The sequence below is a fragment of the Oncorhynchus keta genome, chromosome 13 (assembly GCF_023373465.1).
Source record: "Oncorhynchus keta strain PuntledgeMale-10-30-2019 chromosome 13, Oket_V2, whole genome shotgun sequence".
Taxonomy (NCBI): domain Eukaryota; kingdom Metazoa; phylum Chordata; class Actinopteri; order Salmoniformes; family Salmonidae; genus Oncorhynchus; species Oncorhynchus keta.
The window spans coordinates 20,105,054-20,123,811 of NC_068433.1; the positions used below are offsets into that span (position 1 = coordinate 20,105,054).

At 41.1% G+C, this 18,758-nt stretch overlaps 1 protein-coding gene across 2 annotated transcripts in view; it reads left to right on the forward strand.

Moving 5' to 3' along the window:
- The window catches only part of LOC118391988 (phospholipid-transporting ATPase ABCA1-like), a 291,273-nt gene that overhangs the window by 209,657 nt on the left and 62,858 nt on the right, over positions 1-18,758 (forward strand). For both annotated transcript variants that reach the window (XM_052459513.1, XM_052459512.1), the window contains exons 36-39: positions 446-615; positions 10,096-10,273; positions 13,770-13,885; positions 14,503-14,647. In XM_052459513.1, coding sequence (XP_052315473.1) covers positions 446-615; positions 10,096-10,273; positions 13,770-13,885; positions 14,503-14,647 — 609 coding nt within the window. The remainder of the gene's footprint in view (positions 1-445; positions 616-10,095; positions 10,274-13,769; positions 13,886-14,502; positions 14,648-18,758) is intronic.

Consider the following 18,758-nt stretch of genomic DNA (forward strand, 5'->3'; position numbering starts at 1 on the left):
CTTGTGTGTGTGTGTGCTTTACTGTGTGTATGTGTGATACAGTGTTACGGTAGGCCCAAACTCCATCTAATCTTAATTAGACCAGCACTATCAGCGGGGGTGCTCTCTTTCTAGAATATTCTTCTCCTGCACAACGGGAGATACAGGCACCGGGAGCATCTTAAAGAGAAAAGTACTCAATCGTTTGTTATAACTTTGTGTTCAACTTGTGAGCGTTGATAGTTATTGCTTCTCTTGTTGTAGTTGCTGTTACTGTATCTAAATCAATTATTATTTTGTATAATAATTGGCCATGTTTTACAACTGCATTGAACTGGAGTAACTACCAGGAATAACCTGTATAATTTCCATAAATGTACAGTTTATTCTTTTTAGCCCAGGACTAGCCTTAACCTTGGTCTGTATTTGAACTGTAACAGCTATGAACCATCTGCCTTGTCTCCAGGTGTGGTTCTACAACCAAGCGTGGCACGGGATCGTTTCATTCCTCAACGTGGCCAACAACGCCATCCTGAGGGGCAACCTGCCTACGGGCCATGACCCCAGGGAGTACGGCATCTCCTCCTCCAGCCACCCTCTCAACCTCACCAAGGTGCAGCTCTCCTACCAGGCACTGTGAGTAGGAATGTATCAGCTCCGGGGGAAAGCTTCCCTTACGTAAAGATCTAAGATCAGCTTCCCCTCCCCCAATCCTAACCTTAACTTTTAGTTGGTGAAATAAAAAAATGACCAAGATCAGTGTCTAGGGGAAACTCACCTGTATATATTATATTAGACAAGGAAGGGAGGGAGGGAGGGAGGGAGATGGAGGAAGAGATTCATTCATGTGAGTAGCCCATGGGAAACACACACTTTCAGATACTGTCGCTTTATAACCCAAGAGATCAGCCAGGAGCCCTGAAGCAGCTACCCCATGAGATGTCTTTGATTAATGAGGGTGTTATTGAAGTACAAAACCACCAGACTTCACTGTCTAATGCAGTCAATCATCTATCCAATCTCCATAATCGAGAAAAAGCCTTGCATAATATAAGCTCAAATAACATAATACAAAGTAACATTACATGACTTGCAGTATTATAGCAGAATATAATTACATAACATATCCTAGCATAAAATAAACAGTAGCATAACATAGTATCATATCATACAGCGACATATCACATCATAACATAACCTAAAGCCCTACTGCACATCTAACTTAGATTTGTGTGTATTGGTTATATGTTGTGAAATTGTTAGATATTACTGCACTGTCGGAGCTAGAAACACAAGCATTTCGCTACACCGCAATAACATCTGCTAAACACATGTACGCGACCATTACAATTTGATTTGATTTGAACTATGTAGATGTCAAATTAGGCCTACGCTCAGGCCTACGCTCACACTTTGTTTGCTGAAATGTCAGTTTCGACTTTGACACCTGATGCGATCCTCATGCCACAGATACCATTTAGTTCCTTGTTCCGTTCTTGTGTTACCTCTATCTAAGTAATGTATTGATGTAGTAGCGACAGTGTTGAGTTAGAGAGAAAAGACATGGAAGTGGAGCTAGAAGATAATTGCAATGCCTTACCTTCCCCCTCTCTTTCTCTCTGTCTCTGTCTCCGTCTCTGTTTCTCTCTCTCTCTCTCTCTCTCTCTCTCTCTCTCTCTCTCTCTCTCTCTCTCTCTCTCTCTCTCTCTCTCTCTCTCTCTGCCTTTCTCTTTGTATCTGTCTTGTCTCTCACTCTCTCTGTTTCTTCCTATGTTGGTCTCATTTCTCTCTCTCTCCTTTCTCTCTGTCTTGTCTCTCACTCTCTCTGTTTCTTCCTATGTTGGTCTCATTTCTCTTTCTCTCTGTCTCTCTCTCTCTCTCTCTCTCTCTCTCTCTCTCTCTGCCTTTCTCTTTGTATCTGTCTTGTCTCTCACTCTCTCTTCCTATGTTGGTCTCATTTCTCTCTCTCTCTCTCTCTCTCTCTCTCTCTCTCTCTCTCTCTCTCTCTCTCTCTCTCTCTCTTCTCTTTGTATCTGTCTTGTCTCTCACTCTCTCTGTTTCTTCCTATGTTGGTCTCATTTCTCTCTCTCTCTCTCTCTCTCTCTCTCTCTCTCTCTCTCTCTCTCTCTCTCTCTCTCTCTCTCTCTCTCTCTCTCTCTCTCTCTCTCTCTGCCTTTCTCTTTGTATCTGTCTTGTCTCTCACTCTCTCTGTTTCTTCCTATGTTGGTCTCATTTCTCTCTCTCTCTCTCTCTCTCTCTCTCTCTCTCTCTCTCTCTCTCTCTCTCTCTCTCTCTCTCTCTCTCTCTCTCTCTCTCTCTCTCTCTCTCTCTCTCTCTCTCTGCCTTTCTCTTTGTATCTGTCTTGTCTCTCACTCTCTCTGTTTCTTCCTATGTTGGTCTTTTCCTCTGTTCTCTCTCTCTCTCTCTCTCTCTCTCTCTCTCTCTCTGCCTCTCATTTCTCTCTCTCTCTCTCTGTTTCTCTATGTTGGTCTCTTTCTCTCTCTCTCTCTCTCTCTCTCTCTCTCTCTCTCTCTCTCTCTCTCTCTCTCTCTCTCTCTCTCTCTCTCTGCCTTTCTCTTTGTATCTGTCTTGTCTCTCACTCTCTCTGTTTCTTCCTATGTTGGTCTCATTTCTCTCTCTCTCTCTCTCTCTCTCTCTCTCTCTCTTTGTATCTGTCTTGTCTCTCTCTCTCTCTCTCTCTCTCTCTCTCTCTCTCTCTCTCTCTCTCTCTCTCTCTCTGCCTTTCTCTTTGCCTATCTGTCTTGTCTCTCACTCTCTCTGTTTCTTCCTATGTTGGTCTCTCTCTCTCTTCTCTATGTCTCTCTCTCTCTCTCTCTCTCTCTCTCTCTCTGCCTTTCTCTTTGTATCTGTCTTGTCTCTCACTCTCTCTGTTTCTTCCTATGTTGGTCTCATTTCTCTCTCTCTCTCTCTCTCTCTCTCTCTCTCTCTCTCTCTCTCTCTCTCTCTCTCTCTCTCTCTCTCTCTCTCTCTCTCTCTCTCTCTCTCTCTCTGCCTTTCTCTTTCTTGTATCTGTCTTGTCTCTCTCTCTCTCTCTCGCTCTCTCTCTCTCGTTTCTCTCTCTCTCTCTCTCTCTCTCTCTCTCTCTCTCTCTCTCTCTCTCTCTCTCTCTCTCTCTCTCTCTGCCTTTCTCTTTGTATCTGTCTTGTTTCTTCCTATGTTGGTCTCATTTCTCTCTCTCTCTCCGTTCTCTCTCTCTCTCTCTCTCTCTCTCTCTCTCTCTCTCTCTCTCTCTCTCTCTCTCTCTCTCTCTCTCTCTCTCTCTCTCTCTCTGCCTTTCTCTTTGTATCTCTCTCTCTGTCTTCTATGTTGGTCCTTTCTCTTTCTCGTCTCTCTTCTCTCTCTCTCTCTCTCTCTCTCTCTCTCTCTCTCTCTCTCTCTCTCTCTCTGCCTTTCTCTTTGTATCTGTCTTGTCTCTCACTCTCTCTGTTTCTTCCTATGTTGGTCTCATTTCTCTCTCTCTCTCTCTCTCTCTCTCTCTCTCTCTCTCTGCCTTTCTCTTTGTATCTGTCTTGTCTCTCACTCTCTCTGTTTCTTCCTATGTTGGTCTCATTTCTCTCTCTCTCTTTCTCTTTGTATCTGTCTTGTCTCTCACTCTCTCTGTTTCTTCCTATGTTGGTCTCATTTCTCTCTCTCTCTCTCTCTCTCTCTCTCTCTCTCTCTCTCTCTCTCTCTCTCTCTTCTCTCTCTGCCTTTCTCTTTGTATCTGTCTTGTCTCTCACTTGTTTCTTCCTATCTGCCTTTCTTTTGTATCTGTCTTGTCTCTCACTCTCTCTGTTTCTTCCTATGTTGGTCTCATTTCTCTCTCTCTCTCTCTCTCTCTCTCTCTCTCTGCCTTTCTCTTTGTATCTGTCTTGTCTCTCACTCTCTCTTTTCTTCCTATGTTGGTCTCATCTCTCTCTCTCTCTCTCTCTCTCTCTCTCTCTCTCTCTCTCTGCCTTTCTCTTTGTATCTGTCTTGTCTCTCACTCTCTCTGTTTCTTCCTATGTTGGTCTCTTTCTCTCTCTCTCTCTCTCTCTCCCTCTCTCTCTCTCTCTCTGCCTTTCTCTTTGTATCTGTCTTGTCTCTCACTCTCTCTGTTTCTTCCTATGTTGGTCTCATTTCTCTCTCTCTCTCTCTCTCTCTCTCTCTCTCTCTCTCTCTCTCTCTCTCTCTCTCTCTCTCTCTCTCTCTCTCTCTCTGCCTTTCTCTTTGTATCTGTCTTGTCTCTCATTTCTCTCTCTGTTTCTTCCTATGCCTTCTTTGTATCTGTCTTGTCATTTCTCTCTCTCTCTCTCTCTCTCTCTCTCTCTCTCTCTCCTCTCTCTCTCTCTCTCTCTCTCTCTCTCTCTCGCTCTCTCTCCATGTGGTCCCTGCGGGGAATTTATTACCCATGATCTAACGATGAACTTTGGATCATGGATTACCAGAGTTAAAAAGTAAGGGAAGTAAAAACCGTGTGGGTGTTCGTGTCCTGTGCGATCGTGCATTGTGTCCCTGAGTCATTACCCTAATTCAAGAGTTGTTCTCCACAAAGTGTGGTTCTAAACGGAGCAGACAGGAACATGTGATGTGGTGGTTGTAGAGCATTTATGGGGTAGCTGCTTCCGTCTAGGCATTTTGTCTAGCCTCACTGCAATGCTCTCCGAGCATAAGCAGAAGAATCATCATGGTGGGTCTCTGTGACCTGGAGCTTGCTAGGTCAGTGAATCAGAGAGAGATCTGTTCAGTCACCAAATCTCCCATGTCCATTAATAAAACAGCTTGACATTAAAGGACTCATGTACCATGTTCAGAGCAGGTATTTGGTTTTGCTGCGAGTTGAAAAGAAGAATCCTTTGCCATGTGTGTATATGTCTCAATTTCTGCATTATGGCTACACATACTGGCTGGAAAATGATTTACTCAAACAATTCAAAGGTAGACTATTATTTGACTACTTCATTATGGTTTTCTAACTCCCCTCTACACCTCCATGTTTGAAGCCGCACCTCACTCTAGACCTTAGGCAAAAACACATGGAACGACCAGGAACATTAAATGCTCCCCCCTACTATACTGTTTATTACTTTATTAGCAGGGTGCATGTCTCCTCACAGTGATTAGCCGCTAGTCCTTGTTCAGGGTTACCTCATTAGCCAATCAATTGCCTCAAACATTCCTCGGCCCCGGCAAGCGAGGTCTAGATAAACCTGTTGAAAACTGCTGAAAGTGGGGCGGCACCCACTGCGTAAATGATTTCATGTTTACGCATCCTAATTGTGTCCAGCCCGCACTGATGAATGTTGAGGTGGCGCGGCGCGACTTATTTAATATGTTAATTACCTGGCATAGGTAATGGGAGGGAGGAGGTGGAAGGGAGGAGGTGTGTGTGTGTGTGTGTGTGTGTGTGTGTGTGTGTGTGTGTGTGTGTGTGTGTGTGTGTGTGTGTGTGTGTGTGTGTGTGTGTGTGTGTGTGTGTGTGTGTGTGTGTGTGTGTGTGTGTGTGTGTGTGTGTGTGTGTGTGTGTGTGTGGTTGATCAGAAGGATTACACTGTAGTGTTTTTTTGCAAGGGAAACAAAAATAGGCTATAGGCCTACGTGTTTCTAGGACTGTAGAATTATACAAAACATGTCATTGACTCTCTAAACAAATAACTATTGTTTTTTCATTGATATATTCCCATTGTTTCTTCATGCAATTAATCATTTAAAATAGTTTATGCACTATTTATAAAGCATTTTATTATCAAGCATGTTTGAACACCTTGCAGGTTGATATGCATCTGATGCATATGCAAAAGGGAACACCCCGGAGCATTCTCTAGTGGGTACTGATATGCTGAACAGCTAGCAATTCAAACTTATCTAGATTAGAATCCATCCTCTTGTGCAATAAACAATAGCCTACACTATTGTCCCCAGGTGGTACTAGTTGGTCGGAACTTGGTCCTCAGATGGGTCTTCCTGTTGACGCCAAATAAGGAGTTTCCTCTTGGGTCCCCACATTGTTCACCTTCCCAGTCCCCACAATGTCATCTACCCTTATTTTAATCAATCAATTACATTTGAAGGGGTGTATTCATTATAGATTTTTTTCTATTTTTTATGTTTTCGTTGTCAGAAAGGTGGTGTCCCCAGAATGTGGTGTGAGAACAAGTGTCCACAGTAGGTGATATAAACGTGTGTGTGTGTGTGTGTGTGTGTGTGTGTGTGTGTGTGTGTGTGTGTGTGTGTGTGTGTGTGTGTGTGTGTGTGTGTGTGTGTGTGTGTGTGTGTGTGTGTGTGTGTTTAACTATTCTTGTGGGGACTTGGAAACAAATGTGCTTGGAAACAAATGTGCTTGGGGAAATTTTGTTGGTCCCCACAAAGTCAGATGCTATATCTAGGGGATTTAGTGTTAGGGTTAGAATTATGTTAAGGGTTAGGAGCAAGGGTTCGTTTTAGGGTTAGGTTTAAGTAGTCTTTAGCTGGGTGAATCATATTTCAACCGCATGGAGGATCAAGAATTTCCAACATTGTGGCCTCTCGAGTGGCGCAGAGGTCTAAGGCACTGCATCGCAGTGCTTGAGGCGTCGCTACAGACCCGGGTTTGATCCCAGGTTGTGTCGCAGCCGGCCGTGACCGAGAGACCCATGAGGCGGCGCACAATTGGCCCAGCATCGTCCGATTTAGGGAAGGGTTTGGCCGGCCGGGATGTCATTGTCCCATCGCGCTCTAGTGACTCCCTGTGGCGGGCCGGGCACATGCACGCTGGCACTGTCTCCAGTTCTACGGTGTTTCCTCTGACACATTGATGTGGCTGACTTCCGGGTTAAGCAAGCAGTGTGTCAAGAAGCAATGCGGCTTGGCAGGGACGTGTTTCGGAGGACACATGGCTCTCGACATTCGCCTCTCCCGTGTCCATACGGGAGTTGCAGCGAGGGGGTCAGACTGTAACTACCAATTGGATATCACAAGGTATGGGGCGAATACATTTAAGTTCCAAGATGAATGAGCATTGCTTCTCTGAAAAGTTTTTTAGTAGTTTTGCCTGATTGCGTTTCAAACAGAGAATTCAGTCAAATTGAGTCATCCTATTGGTAACAAGCACATAGCTAATACATCAACTTATAATTTACAGTAAATCATACATACCATTTCCCCAACTGGACATATTTTTATTATAAATTAAACCATGGAAGACTTGTCTAATAATACTTAGACATTATAGGACATTTTAGTAATACAGTTGAAGTTGGAAGTTTACATACACTTAGGTTGGAGTCATTAAAACTCGTTTTTCAACCACTCCACAAATTTCTTTTTAACAAACTATAGTTTTGGCAAGTCAGTTAGGACATCTACTTTGTCCATGACACAAGTAATTTTTCCAACAATTGTTTAGACAGACTATTTCACTTATAATTCACTATATCACAATTCTAGTGGGTCAGAAGTGAACATACACTAAGTTGACTGCCTTTAAACAGCTTGGAAAATTCCAGAAAATTATGTCATGGCTTTAGATGGGGCGGCAGCGTAGCCTAGTGGTTAGAGCGTTGGACTAGTAACCGGAAGGTTGCGAGTTCAAACCCCCGAGCTGACAAGGTACAAATCTGTCGTTCTGCCCCTGAACAGACTGTTCCCAGGCCGTCATTGAAAATAAGAATATGTTCTTAACTGACTTGCCTGGTTAAATAAAGGTAAAATAAAATAAAAATAGAAGCTTCTGATAGGCTAATTGACACAATTTGAGTCAAATGGAGGTGTACCTGTGAATGTATTTCAAGGCCTACCTTCAAACTCAGGGCCTCTTTGCTTGACGTCATGGGAAAATCTAAAGAAATCAACCCAAGACCTCTGAAAATAAATCGTAGACCTCCGTAAGTCTGGTTCATCCTTGGGAACAATTTCCAAACGCCTGAAGGTACCACGTTCATCTGTACAAACAATAGTACGCAAGTATAAACACCATAGGACCACGCAGCCGTCATACCACTCAGGAAGGAGACGCGTTTGGCCATAATGACCATTGTTATGTTTGGAGGAAAAAGAGGGACGCTTGCCAGCCGAAGAACACTATCCCAACCGTGAAACACGGGGTGGCAGCATCATGTTGTGGGGGTGCTTTGCTGCAGGAGGGACTGGTGCACTTCACAAAATAGATGGCATCATGAGGAGGAAAAACCTCTTACCCACTGGGAAAGTGATTAAATAAATAAAAGCTGAAATAAATCATTCTCTCTACTAATATTCTGACATTTCACATTCTTAAAATAAAGTGGTGATCCTAACTGACCTAAAGACAGGGAATTTTTATTAGGATTAAATGTCATGAATTGCGAGAAACTGAGTTTAAATGTATTTGGCTAAGGTGTATGTAAACTTCTGACTTCAACTGTAAGTACTCTTATCCAGAGGAATTAAAGTATAGGTCAAATATTTCAGTAGCTCTCAATCCATGTCAAAGGCAAGACTAATCCCACTGGGCACAGGTGTAAATTCAACGTCTTTCCCACGTTGGGGCGGCAGGGTAGCCTAGTGGTTAGAGCGTTGGACTAGTAACCCCCCAGCTGACAAGGTACAAATCTGTCGTTCTGCCCCTGAACAGGCAGTTAACCCACTGTTCCCAGGCCGTCATTGAAAATAAGAATTTGTTCTTAACTGACTTGCCTGGTTAAATAAAGGTAAAATTTAAATTAAAAAATGTAATTTCATTGAAATTATATGGAAACAATGTTGATTCAACCAGTGTGTGCCCAGTGGGATGACACGACTGGTGCAGAAAGTGTGAGATTTCACTCAGAATGCAACTCAACACCTGGAAAAGTTGTGATGCTTAGATCCACCAAAAGGCCCCTTGACCAATCCTCTGTCTGTAGCCCCTCAGGGCTATGCAGACATAGGCCTCAGATCCCTAGACAATGCCTGTGTCCCAAATGGCACCCTATTCCCTATATAGTGCACTACGTTTGACAAGGGCCCATAGGGCCAGTCAAAAGTAGTTCTCTCTATAGAGAATAGGGTGCGATTTGGAATGCATCCAATGTTCTTAATAACATTGCTCTAGAACTGGATTTTTTTGGTTCTACTTTCCAGCTGTGACCCTATCTGGCTCCACCCATGTTAGGACTAATTGTCAGCGGTAAATGTCTGGGTGGCCTCTGGTTCTGGTTTGTTAGTAAAGGATATATATGGGTTTCAAGTGTGTCCTCGGTTTTTCTCTGATGTTGGCTTATCGAGTCATTCATCTATCATGGACGTCACAAGAGGCTGCTGAGGGGAGAACGGGCTCATGATAATATCTGAAATGTAGTAAATGTAACGGTATCAAACACATGGAAACCATGTTTTCGGAAATTTGATAACATTCCATTTATTCCATTCCAGCCATTACTATGAGACTGTACTCCCCAATTACGGTGCCACCGGCTGCCTGTGATGGGAATGGAGAAAAAAAAGTGAAATCCAATTTTGTATGTGGTGACTGCATCATGGGAACACATGGAAAAGAATGACTTGTAAAGGATTTTAGGATAAAAACAAGCTGCTCACACACCAGGTGCATCAGTACACTGAATCTTTTTTGGTGTTTTCGACTGCTCTGTTGGGTTACTGTAGCGTATATGACCGAAGATGTAAAAGGGTAATGAATACATCTAAAGATTGATTGATGGATCGATAGTAGAAAAATCAATCACTCTCAAAGGGGAGGTTCAGTATTTTATAACTTAGTGTTAAATTGTTAAATGGGTCCTCACACTGAAAGTAGTCTTCGGGCCAGGAGAAACTGTAATTCAAACAGCCTCTTGAAAACTTTACTTTCCATTAGCTACCAGTAGCTAATCATTTATGGAAAGGAAGGGAGCATAAAAATCAACTGAAATTAGCTTTTTTTTTGGTTTGACCTTACTTATAGGTGATTTGTCCATTTTTTTCACTTAAATCACTTAAATATTTTTTTTTGCTAGCGTTTGCTAAAGTTAGCCGATGTTTATTAAAGAAAAAACATCATCTGTGATTTGGTTATCATCTAACATTGAGTTGTAAAATACTAACCTTTCCATTTAAAGCAAACGACCCTTCTCCAGTCAGTTATCCACCAAACCTATTGATCAAACATGTACTCAACTTTCTGCTTTCTTTCTCCTTCTTCAGTGCTGCCACCTCCACCGATTTGGTGGTGTCCATCTGTGTCATCTTCGCCATGTCCTTTATCCCAGCGAGCTTCGTCCTCTTCCTCATCCAGGAGCGTGTCAACAAAGCCAAGCACTTGCAGTTTGTCAGCGGCGTCAACCCGGCCGTCTATTGGGTCGCCAACTTCGCCTGGGATATAGTAGGTTATTTTCATGAAATAAAATAATTACAAAATTCAACTGTATTTCCAAAGATAATCGGAAATGTGTATTTCTGCTGTTTTATGTAATTCCCAGCCCCCGGACACCACTCATACACAAACGAAAGGCTGGAAGCAGCACAGAGTCAGCCTCTGAGCAGTGCCCCTGGAACACATTTGGTATTAAGTACCTTGCTCTAGGGCATAATGTCAGTAGGTGGCACCTGAGATTGTGATGTCAGCAACCCCCTGGTTTCCTGCCATTTCGCACCTAATGAATGATCAATACTTAATGAGACTGTGAGGAAGGGATGGACAAGCACAAACCCCAAATAAAAGTATCGAAACCCCAACCAAAATTCTTTCTGGATGTTGTAATTGGTAGAGTGGAGATTTCACTTGAATTCAGAGGGATAGACGTAAGGTCACAAGTGAGGCGTGTGTCAAATAATCCCCCAAACTTTCTGTCAGTGCCACATGATGCATTTTAAATAGCCATTTAAGGTGTCCATATTAAGACATCCTCAGTAAGTAGGTTTGGATAAGGATACATAATCCTAGTGTACCTAGGAATAGATCATCCAATGGCTGACTCAAACAAATACTCATCAGCAGCAATGTGGTAAATATACTTTTGATCACAATGGCTGTTAAAAAGCCCAGGCCTGAGTAACTGTTATTGACTAGCGCTGAATTATTGACACTGGCAAACAGTGATACAAAGTGGTACAACGTTGATACTTTCCCTCAGGCTTAATAGCGGTAAACAGTCTATCAGGTAACTTAGAGAAAAAAAGAAGGTGGGAGGCAACAGCTCAGCACTGCTCGCCGTGCGAACAAATGATCTGTTGACGAATGCTGACAAAGTGGAGGAGAAATGTTATTATGCAGGCAGCCGAAAGGTTTTGGCTATTTCCATTGACCATTTTCCCAACAATTGTAATATTTTATGGCGCCAAAAAATCTTTAAAGGGATGGTATTGCAGAGTTTTGCTGTTAAGGTTTTATTATCGGGCTCATGGATTTCAATGTGTTATAAGACTGTGTAAAGTGCCACCTAAGTAGTGTTGAAGCCTTAGGGCACAGAGTGGGAAATGTGGAGTAGAAGTTTAAAAATCACATAGGTTTCTGTTATTTTTGTCATTCATCATGCCAATTGCAGTATTTAGCCATTCTTCATCCAATATCATGATTGTAAACCTTCAGATAGAATATTTAGATTATTTTATACTACGGTTTGGTAAATTGTGAGATGGTTTTCTTTCGATTTTTCCAGTCAGGCCAGCCACAGACTCATGTCCTCCTATGAAGGGGAATAGATTGCTCTCGTGTTAATTAGCAAATGAAAGAGGGGAAGCTTGGAAAGCTAATTAAAACCTAATCTATAGATTTCAAAACCGTGTGGAATTCCCATTTTCTTGAGTTCAACATCTTCATCATTATCATCATCTTCTTTCTTTCAGAGAGAGGGACCTTAGCCTGATATGTCTGGGCGTCATTATAATTATGTAGTAATGACATCATTATACGCTTAGATGTTACCTTCCCAGAACTCCCCACAAAGTGATAAAATGCTTAATACGGGGTTCTGTGTGCTTTTTTCTTTTACAGTGTAACTACATAGTCTAACAAGTGGTTATGTTCTTTATTAGAGTGTTATTACAGTGTAATTATATGGTCTAATAAGTGGTTGTTCTTTATTAGTGTTATTACCCTGTAATTATATGGTCTAACAAGGGGTTATGTTCTTTATTAGAGTGTTATTACAGTGTAATTATATGGTCTAACAAGTGGTTATGTTCTTTATTACAGTGTAATTATATGGTCTAACAAGTGGTTATGTTCTTTATTACAGTGTAACTATATGGTCTACCAAGTAGTTATGTTCTTTATTACAGTGTAATTACATAGTCGAACAAGTAGTTATGTTATTTATTACAGTGTAATTATATAGTCTAACAAGTAGTTATGTTCTTTATTACAGTGTAATTATATGGTCTAACAAGTAGTTATGTTCTTTATTACAGTGTAATTATATGGTCTAACAAGTAGTTATGTTCTTTATTACAGTGTAATTATATGGTCTAACAAGTAGTTATGTTCTTTATTACAGTGTAATTATATGGTCTAACAAGTAGTTATGTTCTTTATTACAGTGTAATTATATGGTCTAACAAGTAGTTATGTTCTTTATTACAGTGTAATTATATGGTCTAACATTACAGTGTAATTATATGGTTATGTTCTTTATTACAGTGTAACTACATAGTCTAACAAGTAGTTATGTTCTTTATTACAGTGTAATTATATGGTCTAACAAGTAGTTATGTTCTTTATTACAGTGTAATTATATGGTCTAACAAGTAGTTATGTTCTTTATTACAGTGTAATTATATGGTCTAACAAGTAGTTATGTTCTTTATTACAGTGTAATTATATGGTCTAACAAGTAGTTATGTTCTTTATTACAGTGTAATTATATGGTCTAACAAGTAGTTATGTTCTTTATTACAGTGTAATTATATGGTCTAACAAGTAGTTATGTTCTTTATTACAGTGTAATTATATGGTCTAACAAGTAGTTATGTTCTTTATTACAGTGTAATTATATGGTCTAACAAGTAGTTATGTTCTTTATTACAGTGTAATTATATGGTCTAACAAGTAGTTATGTTCTTTATTACAGTGTAATTATATGGTCTAACAAGTAGTTATGTTCTTTATTACAGTGTAACTATATGGTCTAACAAGTAGTTATGTTCTTTATTACAGTGTAATTATATGGTCTAACAAGTAGTTATGTTCTTTATTACAGTGTAATTATATGGTCTAACAAGTAGTTATGTTCTTTATTACAGTGTAATTATATGGTCTAACAAGTAGTTATGTTCTTTATTACAGTGTAATTATATGGTCTAACAAGTAGTTATGTTCTTTATTACAGTGTAACTATATGGTCTAACAAGTAGTTATGTTCTTTATTACAGTGTAACTATATGGTCTAACAAGTAGTTATGTTCTTTATTACAGTGTAATTATATGGTCTAACAAGTAGTTATGTTCTTTATTACAGTGTAACTATATGGTCTAACAAGTAGTTATGTTCTTTATTACAGTGTAACTATATGGTCTAACAAGTAGTTATGTTCTTTATTACAGTGTAACTACATAGTATAGTTATGTTCTTTATTACAGTGTAATTATATGGTCTAACAAGTGGTTATGTTCTTTATTACAGTGTAACTATATGGTCTAACAAGTAGTTATGTTATTTATTACAGTGTAATTATATGGTCTAACAAGTGGTTATGTTCTTTATTACAGTGTAATTATATGGTCTAACAAGTGGTTATGTTCTTTATTACAGTGTAATTATATGGTCTAACAAGTAGTTATGTTCTTTATTACAGTGTAATTATATGGTCGAACAAGTAGTTATGTTCTTTATTACAGTGTAACTACATAGTCTAACAAGTAGTTATGTTGTTTATTACAGTGTAACTACATAGTCCCGTGTCTAATAGTCATCATCATCTTCCTGTGCTTCCAACAAAAAGCCTATGTGTCCCCTCCTAACCTACCAGCTTTGGTTTGGCTACTTGTAATGTATGGGTAAGTAGCACCAGAATGATATCCATATTTGTATGTGCTGACTTACCCAGTTCAAAGATGTTTTTAGGAAAAAAGAAATTTGTATTTGGACTATGGATGTAATGTTTATATGGAGCAATGTAGATTCATGTTCAAATCCACCCTCTGAATGGCACACATACACAATCCATGTCTCAATTGTCTCAAGGATTAGAAATCCTTCTTTATCCTGTCTCCTCCACCTTCCTCTATACTGATTGAAGAGGATTTAACAAGTGACATCAATAAGGGATCATAGCTTTCACCTGGATTCACCTGGACAGTCTATGTCATAAAAAGAGCAGGTGTTCTTAATGTTTTGTATACTCAGTGTAGTGTGTCGTCAGCAAACATCTCATCCAACCTACAAATAATATTTGAGCCCTGTTCAATTTCAATTCACCCATTTTCCACATAGTATGCCACAGTCAATGCATTTTAATGGTGAAGTGAAGCCTCTTCCCGGAGTTTGTTCTGAAACCTTCATGTCTGTATACCCCTCTTCATTTATCTCCCCCTATCTCCTTTCCTATTGTACTGTTTAAATAGTCAAATATGAAAAATTAAGCTTCTGTTCATGTAACCGTCTGTATTTTCAGGTGGTCTATCACACCCATGATGTACCCAGCCTCGTTTATCTTCAGTGTCCCCAGCACGGCCTACGTGGTGCTGACCTGCGTCAACCTCTTCATCGGCATCAATGGCAGCTTGGCCACCTTTGTCATGGAGCTGTTCGATGATGATGTAGGTGGTGCGGGTTGCCGCTTTCCTAAATCGTCAAATGTACCGTGTCCATATTAGGAGCTTCAGTGTTACAAGGTGTCGGTGTCATTTTGACTGTGAGGCTGTCCTAATTTTATTTAACTAGGCAAGTCGGTCAATAACAAATTCTTATTTACAATGACGGCCTACACCGGCCAAACCTGGACGACTCTGGGCCACATATGTGCCGCCCTATTGGACTCCCAATCACGGCCGGTTGTGATACAGCCTGGTTTCGAACTAGGGTCTCTGTAGTGACGTCGCAATTCCTTAGATCGCAGCGCCAGCCGGGAGCCCAGGGAGCCTAATATGCACACCGTACATACTGGGCGAAAAGTACACATGTTTTATCAAAGAAATGTTTGCTCAATCGACTAATATATCAGGAAGATTTCATTTTTTGACAAGATAACTGATCCCTGTCCTCGATATACTGCAGTGTATTCTTGGATAGGCTTTCAGCGCATGCAAGGAAGGAGCTTTTCCTCCAGGAATGACTTTTTAACTTTTTACCCACTCAATGAGTTTCAAAGGTGGTCTTTTTCAATGATCTTTTATGTTTAATTGTGAAGTTAGGATTGTGTCTTCGGCGAACGTGCTTCATGCATCTTTCAATGAGCGTCAATGTATACCAAAAGCTTCCCTTTCTCCCGGGAGAATCAAAATACAAAGACGGAGAAAAAATCTATACAGAAAGCAAGCAAGAGAAAAAGACAAAACTTGAGAGAGTGTTAAAAGGATAGATGGAAACAATGAGGGAAGTAGAGAGAGAGAGAGATGCCACTTCTCAGTCTGTGTAAGTCAAATCAAATCAAATGTATTTATATAGCCCTTCGTACATCAGCTGATATCTCAAAGTGCTGTACAGAAACCCAGCCTAAAACCCCAAACAGCAAGCAATGCAGGTGTAGAAGCACGGTGGCTAGGAAAAACTCCCTAGAAAGGCCAAAACCTAGGAAGAAACCTAGAGAGGAACCAGGCTATGTGCGGTGGCCAGTCCTCTTCTGGCTGTGCCGGGTGGAGATTATAACAGAACATGGCCAAGATGTTCAAATGTTCATAAATGACCAGCATGGTCGAATAATAACAAGGCAGAACAGTTGAAACTGGAGCAGCAGCAGAGTCAGGTGGACCGGGGACAGCAAGGAGTCATCATGTCAGGTAGTCCTGGGGCACGGTCCTAGGGCTCAGGTCAGTTGAAACTGGAGCAGCAGCATGGCCAGGTGGACTGGGGACAGCAAGGAGTCATCATGTCAGGTAGTCCTGGGGCATGGTCCTAGGGCTCAGGTCCTCCGAGAGAGAGAAAGAAAGAAGGAGAGAATTAGAGAACGCACACTTAGATTCACACAGGACACCGAATAGGACAGGAGAAGTACTCCAGATATAACAAACTGACCCTAGCCCCCCGACACAAACTACTGCAGCATAAATACTGGAGGCTGAGACAGGAGGGGACAGGAGACACTGTGGCCCCATCCGAGGACACCCCCGGACAGGGCCAAACAGGAAGGATATAACCCCACCCACTTTGCCAAAGCACAGCCCCACACCACTAGAGGGATATCTTCAACCACCAACTTACCATCCTGAGACAAGGCTGAGTATAGCCCACAAAGATCTCCGCCACGGCACAACCCAAGGGGGGGGTTGCGCCAACCCAGACAGGATGACCACAACAGTGAATCAACCCACTCAGGTGACGCACCCCCTGCAGGGACGGCATGAGAGAGCCCCAGTAAGCCAGTGACTCAGCCCCTGTAATAGGGTTAGAGGCAGAGAATCCCAGTGGAAAGAGGGGAACCGGCCAGGCAGAGACAGCAAGGGCGGTTCGTTGCTCCAGAGCCTTTCCGTTCACCTTCCCACTCCTGGGCCAGACTACACTCAATCATATGACCCAACGTTTTTGACATGTTTACTTGTGTTTAGACTGAATTACAAGCATTTCTTCTAAGGATGCTTAATTTACTTAGTTTAGCTGTTCTTTATAAGCTGGAACTCAAATTTACCTAAATGTGTTAACACACACAATCATACAAGTATAGTTTCTAAGTTGTCCTCACCTTTTTATATAATGAATGAACCACATTATACATGAAAGTAAAAATAAGAAACAGTTGGTATTAATGTGGGCTGCTACATAATGGGTAAAAGTGAGTAAAGAACAGTTAAGTCTTGACTAACATTGCTATTCAATGTCTTATTTTTTTGTTAACATCATACTTTGCTGCCTTTATATGCTAAATTAAGATGCCATTTGTGACTTTGAACCTGGCAATTGATTTAATTATAATACCTTCCACTTTAATTCACAATTGTAGATTTTCATGCGAGTGTCTTTTTCATGTTTAGGTGAATGAAATGTGCAAATTATTTTCCTTTGCCACAGTCTGTGTGTGTGTGTGTGTGTGTGTGTGTGTGTGTGTGTGTGTGTGTGTGTGTGTGTGTGTGTGTGTGTGTGTGTGTGTGTGTGTGTGTGTGTGTGTGTGTGTGTGTGTGTGTGTGTGTGTGTGTGTGTGTGTGTGTGTGTGTGTGTGTGTGTGTGTGTGTGAGAGATAGTTTGTGTGTGCACACATGTGGGCAATGCGTGAGTGAGTGTGAGAGAGAGTGCATGCGTGCTTGTCCGTGTGTGTGTGTGCATGAGAGAGTGTACATGCATGCTTGTGCGTGTGTGTGCGACTTCACTCTGACAAATTGCAATATCAGGTTCCCCCATCTGAGTTTCTGCTTCAAAAGTCAGCTAACTCTAATCTCCACTCCAAACTGAGCAAATTTTAGCATCACTATCCATGTTTCTATACACAGTTTATATGCAGGTAAACTCATACCTTATATAAACATTTTTTATGACAGCTGTGATGGAAACAGGAAGTTTCAGAGATTTTAGAAATACCAACAGATAATGGTGGGATCTTTTTGTGTCTGTAAAATTAATTATGTGAGAAATGGTGGTGGAAATGCCTTTATGCGAAAATATTGACATAATAACCATCATATCGAAGTAATATATCTTGACGATATGGTGTGTGCTCCTCCCACTACGACAAGGGAAAGCATGCAGTTTATTAGGCTACAGATAACCTGATGAACTTCACAGTGTGGTGAAAGTGCACAGTGATCATGATGCTCCTTTCCAATAAATATTGAGGGTCTGATTCTGATGACATGATCGAAAAGTTTACTTATTTATTTTTTATCAATGCTTTACTGCCGATTGACCCCCCCCCCCAAAAAAATATTCTCGCTCTAATCCATAATAATCCCATCAGTGGAGGCTGCTAAGGGGAGGATGACCCATAATAATGACTGGAACGGAGAGAATAGAATGGCATCAAACACACGGAAACCAAAAATATAAACTCAACATGTTTTTGATTTATTTTACCTTTATTTAACCAGGTAGGCTAGTTCGAACAAGTTCTCATTTACAACTGCGACCTGGCCAAGATAAAGCCAAGCAGTTCAACACATACAACAACACAGACTTTCACATGGACTAAACAAACTTACAGTAAATAATACAGTAGAAAAAGTCTATATACAGTGTGTGCAAATGAGGTAAGATAAGGGAGGTAGATGAAAGTGCAAGTACAGTCGTGGCCAAAAGTTTTGAGAATGACAAATATACATTTTCACAAAGTCTGCTGCCTGAGTTTGTATAATGGCAATTTGCTTATACTCCAGAATGTTATGAAGAGTGATCCGATGAATTGCAATTAATTGCAAAGTCCCTATTTGCCATGCAAATTAACTGAATCACACAAAAAAACATGTCCTCTGCATTTCAGCCCTGCCACAAAAGGACCAGCTGACATCATGTCAGTGATTCTCTTGTTAACATAATGCCTTTTCCAGCAAGATGGAGCACCTTGCCATAAGGCAAAAGTGATAACTAAGTAGCTCGGGGAACAAAACATCAATATTTTGGGTCCATGGCCAGGAAACTCCCCAGACCTTAATCCAATTGAGAACTTGTGGTCAATCCTCAAGAGGCGGGTGGACAAACAAAACCCCACAAATTCTGACAAACTCCAAGCATTGATTATGCAAGAATGGGCTGCCATCAGTCAGGATGTGGCCCAGAAGTTAATTGACA